This window comes from Silurus aristotelis (assembly GCF_946808225.1).
Source record: "Silurus aristotelis genome assembly, chromosome: 14".
Lineage (NCBI taxonomy): Eukaryota > Metazoa > Chordata > Actinopteri > Siluriformes > Siluridae > Silurus > Silurus aristotelis.
This window is the reverse complement of record NC_139587.1, coordinates 18554133-18560030: the sequence shown is the minus strand read 5'-3', so window position 1 is coordinate 18560030 and position 5898 is coordinate 18554133. Positions and strand designations below refer to the sequence as shown.

The window sequence follows — 5898 nt, the reverse complement described above, 5'->3', positions numbered from 1 at the left end:
TTTTAAACTAATAGAATTTTTTTCCTAATACATTTCTTCTATAACTGCTCTTACAAACACTTTACACATAATCCACTCATATCCAGATTGATAAATAAGGCCCAGTGTCCACACTTTTGCATGACTCAAGCTCTCACAATAAAACAAACAGCTTGCTTTTTCTATTTCAACCTTAACCTATATTAATGAAATCTCTCAATGTGTTTGGTTAAATCTGTTTCAGATCAATCTGTCCATCATCTGCCCTAAACCTGTTAATCATAAAAGGGAATTTGTCTTAACCGTCTCCATCACTTCTGTGTCTTCCATCTTGTCCGAACTGTTATTCATGATTTCACTTGATCTTACTACAGATGGATCCAACAAATTTGTCTTCATGCCTATGGAAAGGAGTTTTTAGAATTATACAAAACAATAGAAGTTTTGGAGTTCTACAAGGTGTGACTTATTAAATATATGTGTATATTAATAAATACATATGTCTATTCATTACCTCTGCAATTTTCCTCAGAGTGTGGGTTTCTCTCATACTGATTTATATCTTCCAGTATATCTGCTTTCCACTTTCTCACCTTGTTCCATTTTCCAAACTGTTATTAACACAAATGAGAAAAATGATGAATTGCATGCTTGAAATGACACAAATGTAGAGAAATAATGTCAGGTTGATCATATAGTCATAGTACGTACATATAGATGTGGCCACATGCTACTGTCCTGCACAAAACCAATGAAGATGATCCCACTTAGGAACAGAAAGTTACTCATCACTCCCACCACAGCAGATATAAAGGGATAGTGATAAAGGGCACACCTGTACTGAGAAACTTTAGTCACATTGTGTTTAAAGACCCCCCCCCCCCCCCCTCTTTTTCTTACACACACCAAACACAAACCTGATGCCACTGAAGTGAGCATAAATATAGAGCTGGGCTTTGTAAAACTGAACATGCTGGGACTGGATTTCTATAACAGCTCCAATGGAAGGTTTATACTGCAGAAAGAAAGGCAGAGAGAGGAACATGGAACATTTATGTGCAAATTTTAAAACACTTATTTTACATGTGAAGTATATTCCTATGTGAAGTTCATTAACCAAGACGGAATTAAAAGGTTTAAGTCCCTCTGCCTCCAAAAACACTTCGATATTAAGGCTATGTTAGGATGCTAAGGCAGAAGCCTCAGCTAAACTAATTAACTTGGGGCTTATAGTTTGTTCTATGCTTATGGATCGTGAAGTAATTTTTTTTTTTCAACCTGCATTAAGGATTATACCGACTCTCTGGTTAGTGCCTTTCCTCAGGCCCCCTTTGCCTTGTGTATTCGAACCAATAAAGTGTATAACTATGCTCCGGTTTCCGACTCTTGGTCCAGGGAACCACCAGCCACGCCTCCCTCCAAGGCTCTAACTCTCACTCAGCCTTGTCCTCCTACTAATTACCTTTACCTGTCTCCAATCCTCTCTCCCCTTTTCTAAGGAGCCCAGTTTCACTCACTCACGGTCCGATCAACGGTTCACACTGCAGATCATTCCTGGACTACCCGAACTAGGGATTCTACCCGCCTTACGGACTCTACCCGCCTTACGGATTCTACCGACTCTATGGTTAGTGCCTTTCCTCAGGCCCCTCTGCCTTGTGTATTTGAACCAATAAAGTGTATAACCATACTCCGGTTTCCGACTCTTGGTCTACGCGGGGACACCTAGGTGTTGTCCTTTCAAGTTTGAGTTCTTAAATGTTGTCATACACAAAAATTTTTTTTTAAATCTTATCCTAACCTACGGTCTGTACACAGAAAAAATATTCTAGGCTCTGGCAATCACCTTTCTTTTCACAATATATGCTCTGTAAAGAGGTTTTCATTAACACATGGATTGCAGAGTGATTTATAATCTAGAGTAGATTTGTATTTTCCAAAGGGTTATACTGGTACTTTAAAAAAAATAAAATTACAGTAGCAGGTTCAAAATGAATGGAGCAACTAATATTTTTCCACAGTATATGCATGAAGTTGACATTGAATTTGAAGTGGGGTAACTTTGTTAAAAAACTGGAGTAACTGATCTGTCACATTGTTAGCCTTCAGCACGTACAATACACTATTCTTACATCCCATGTGATAGAAACCTGTTTAATTATAAAGCATCTTCAGTCTAAATCTGTGAATTGTTCTGTTTGGAAGGTGGTGTAAAAAAAAAAAAGTAAAACAGTTTAAAATGTAAATGGCCATACTAGCATTGTACTTTATTTTTATATATTCATTTAGGCATATCACAGACTGTGAAAAAGGCTTAGGCAGTTATTATGATGTGAAATTATCGTATGAACACTCCCAGTGGCAAGACATTTAATCTGGGTATTGGATTGAAAGTGCAGAAATTTGTGGCTTGTAAAATAGGAAATGGTCATAACACACTTTGGCAAAATGAGAGAATTCCTCATGCCTTTTAATATACAGTAGTATAACAAAATATAGTAATTTAATAGTGCTCATGTTTTATATGGCTTTGTATTTTTCCACAGCCATCTAGCTGTGTCTAAATGCAGGCCTACTCACTGAGCTGTCTATGTAAGCAGAGTGAAGCTCAACTAGGACATGCTGCTTCTGCTCAATTACTCCCATTAGCATCAAAGGCAGCAAGATCACAGTCTCCAGAGTCTGCAGCAGGTTTGAGCGATAGTGAAGCATTGTCTAAAATCAAAACAAAATATAGGTTTCAGTAAAAGATAATCTTGGTAAGCAGTGCATTGTTGTGATACTGTACTGGCAATGTAAAACAGCAATGGAGGGGGTTTAAATGGTTCTGCTGGTGTGTTTTAGTATGTATGCACACATACAGTTTGCATTAATGTATCGACAGTCTGTCCATCATGGGAGTAGCATGACATCTTCACTAGGAACATCCCCAGTTTCATATTTGTTGGAGATTCTGGCATTTCCAAGTCCAGTGTGATCTGATAGGTCTGACCAGGAGTCATTACCTACATTTAGACCAAGAAATTAAAACAGCCAACAACCAAAAAAAAAAATGGTGCAGCAACAATTAAAATATTACTTTTAGAAGCATATACTGTATATGTCGAAGATATATAAAGGAGAGGTATTAGACAGTAAAATATAAGGTCACCTGTTTCTTGTTGGTGCTCAGCAGTGAGAAGTTGGCCACAGGTAAAGAGCAAACAGAGTCTGAGAGCATTCTGCTGGACAATCAGTCTCATTAGTCTGATTAATGACCAAACAATGCTTGTACTACCGTACTTGTATATACACAACAAAAATCATATGGCAAGTCTCTGGTGTCACTGATTTTGGCATTCAGAATTAAAGCTGTAACTTTAAATAAATAAGAGCGTTAATGATAGTATATAGCTGCAAAACCATACTTATAACTGTACCTAACTTGTTTTGCAAATGTTCTGCTACATTAAATAAACAACATTCTTTGTTTACCAAAAAAATTATATAATTGGCCCAGTGTAATAGAATTATTGGCCCATTGTGATTGACCTGTTCGCAGCATTTGACACGGTCAACCACATGGCTCTCTTGTCCATGCTCAGTGCACAGCTTGCCAATGGTTGGCACCCTACTAGGAAGGTAGGTTATATCAGGTGAAATGGAGAGGATACACATCTGCTCCATGCTGTTGTCCCACAAGGTCATTTCCTGTTCTCGGTTTATATGCAGTCTCTTGACAAGTCATGTCCTGACATTATGCTTTCATACCATTGCTTTGCAGATGACACTCAACTAAGAATATCCTTTCAATCTACATAGTCTCTTGTTTCCACTTGGATTGCATGTCTGGCAAATATCTCATCGTGGATAGCAGCTCATAAAATGAAACTTAATCCCAGCAAAACTGAAAACATTTTAGCTCAGAAACTGATTCATAATGCACAATTTGTTATAAAAGTCAAAAAGTTTAAAGAAGTAGATGCAGACCGTGCAAACACCCCAAACCATCTAGAGACGTACCAGCACCATTTGGATTCCACTTTATGTAGAGTTTGAACATTGGACCTCTATGAGTGTTTAAAGGCTCTGGCATGGAGAAGCTGGTGTTGGCTCTATGATGATCGCAAATGTTGAGCTATTTTATGAGTTGCTCAGTAGCTCCTGGTTCTATAACCACAAATGACTGTAAAAGACTGTAGAAATAACATTACTCATAATCTTACATTCCAGTGCTCATGTTAGATCTCACTCTCCAGTGTTCTGTATTGTTTAAAGACTATAATCACACTCTTGATGTCACCCAAATGAGGATGTGTTTCCCTTTTGAGTCTGGTTTCTCTCAAGGTCTCTTCCTCATAACATCTAAGGGAGTTTTTTCTCGCCACACTGCCCATCAGGGATAAATTCACACCATTCACCTTAACTCTTAAAATTCTGTAAAGCTGCTTTGAGACAATGTCTATTGTGAAAATAGAAATAAACTTGACTTAAAATATATTTATTGATCGAGATTTCAAAGAACTTTGTAAGTCGCTATGGATTAGGCATCTGCCAAATGCCATAAGTGTAAATGAAAATATAAATATAAAAGAAATACACTTCAAATTGTGCTGTTATTGAAAAATGGTCAACTTTGATATGGTAGTAGTACAAGTAAGTAAGTATACATATATTAGTTTTTTTTATTAGCGACACTTCTCGAAGATGAGTAGGAACACAAAGCTGATTTTACCTTTTAAAAAACTATCTGTGCTTCATTTGAGTATTTGGAGTGTATGGTATATATTAAAAACTCTCACCTGTAATGGAAGTGCACAGGAGTGACGAAGCTTGCGGTGGGCATGAAAATATAATAGAAGCTGATATAAAGAAAAATGGCCGCAAATATCAGCAGATGAAGCATACATAAGACATTGGCAGTCTGCACAACTTTCTGTTTGATCCGTGCACCCAGTCCAGTTATCACTTTGTGGATTTCGAACAGGAGGTCTCCAATCTCTGTATTCAGCTCATGTATGGTATGACCCTCAGTATTCAAGTCCTCCATCTCTGAGCCGTGAATCCCAACTGTCTGTCTGGAAGCAAGGTGTGACAGTGTTTTTTTTTTTTCTTCTTTCTTAGGTATTACTCAGCTCTTTCCTGTGTATTTCAGTGCCCTTACACCAGTACACTCTTGACATAAAACCTTGACACATCTACAGTTTAAGATTCTAATTTTATCCCCACAATTCCCACAAAGAGACTTTCCTCATGACTGCCCATGCGGTCGTCTTCAGCTCTTGATAAATTTGACTTTATCTTCCAAACAATCTTCATACTAATCATTGTAAACCCCCAAGGTTTAAAGTAAGAGATGTACCAACGTAATCTCTGTTTCTCTGTTGTCTCATCCAGGGAAAAGGGCAAGAGGCTGGCTGACTAACTGTGTGTCCCAAATAAAGTAAAGCATACTAACTGCTACTCAAAATGTACCATCCTGTCATATTTAATACAGCATTCAAATGAGTATGGAACTTTTTGTACAGATTACTATGATACAGCTAGGTATTCTTACAACCTTAAAACATTCTGTACAAAACTGTTTCAGTATGAATGCTAGCTTTTTCAAGTTGACTGACTGGTTCATAATGTTTTTTTTTAATCACAAGTTTTATAGTTTTAAATACTTTTTATTTAAAAAGGGAAATTCATTTCCCTGGTGTGCTATTCAAAGTATGTGATTTAAGATGCAGACAGTGACACTTAACCCAGTTTGAAGGACTTCATGATAAGCATGTTACGCAAGAACACAAGGAATGCAAGAAATCAAATCATGTGCTTATAAACGCCTAAATGGTATTCTCAATAGAAGTGAATAAATATTGAGACACAGAAGCTTTTAGGACATTGTGAAATATTGTGACAATCTGTGTCTGTTCTCATCAATTCTTTAATTTG

The 5898-nt window shown here is 37.2% G+C and overlaps 1 protein-coding gene across 1 annotated transcript; it reads right to left on the bottom strand.

Annotated features, from left to right (window-relative positions):
- Nucleotides 1-5417, bottom strand: LOC310737229 (seipin-like). The gene is made up of 8 exons (XM_083561440.1): nt 4761-5417; nt 3131-3200; nt 2841-2984; nt 2560-2694; nt 897-994; nt 691-814; nt 494-590; nt 1-380 (listed from the first exon to the last, which is right to left on the bottom strand). The coding sequence occupies exons 1-8, from the start codon at nt 5006-5008 to the stop codon at nt 259-261; spliced, it is 1038 nt and encodes a 345-aa protein (XP_083417566.1). The 5' UTR covers nt 5009-5417; the 3' UTR covers nt 1-258.
- Between the last annotated feature and the right edge of the window lie 481 nt (nt 5418-5898).

Coding starts and splice junctions, on each gene's coding strand:
- LOC310737229 (XM_083561440.1), bottom strand. CDS start 5,008: ATGGAGGACTTGAATACTGAGGGTCATACCATACATGAGCTGAATACA. Junction 591..690: donor GCATGTGGCCACATCTATAT/GTACGTACTATG, acceptor TGTTAATAACAG/TTTGGAAAATGGAACAAGGT. Junction 381..493: donor CTCTGAGGAAAATTGCAGAG/GTAATGAATAGA, acceptor TCCTTTCCATAG/GCATGAAGACAAATTTGTTG.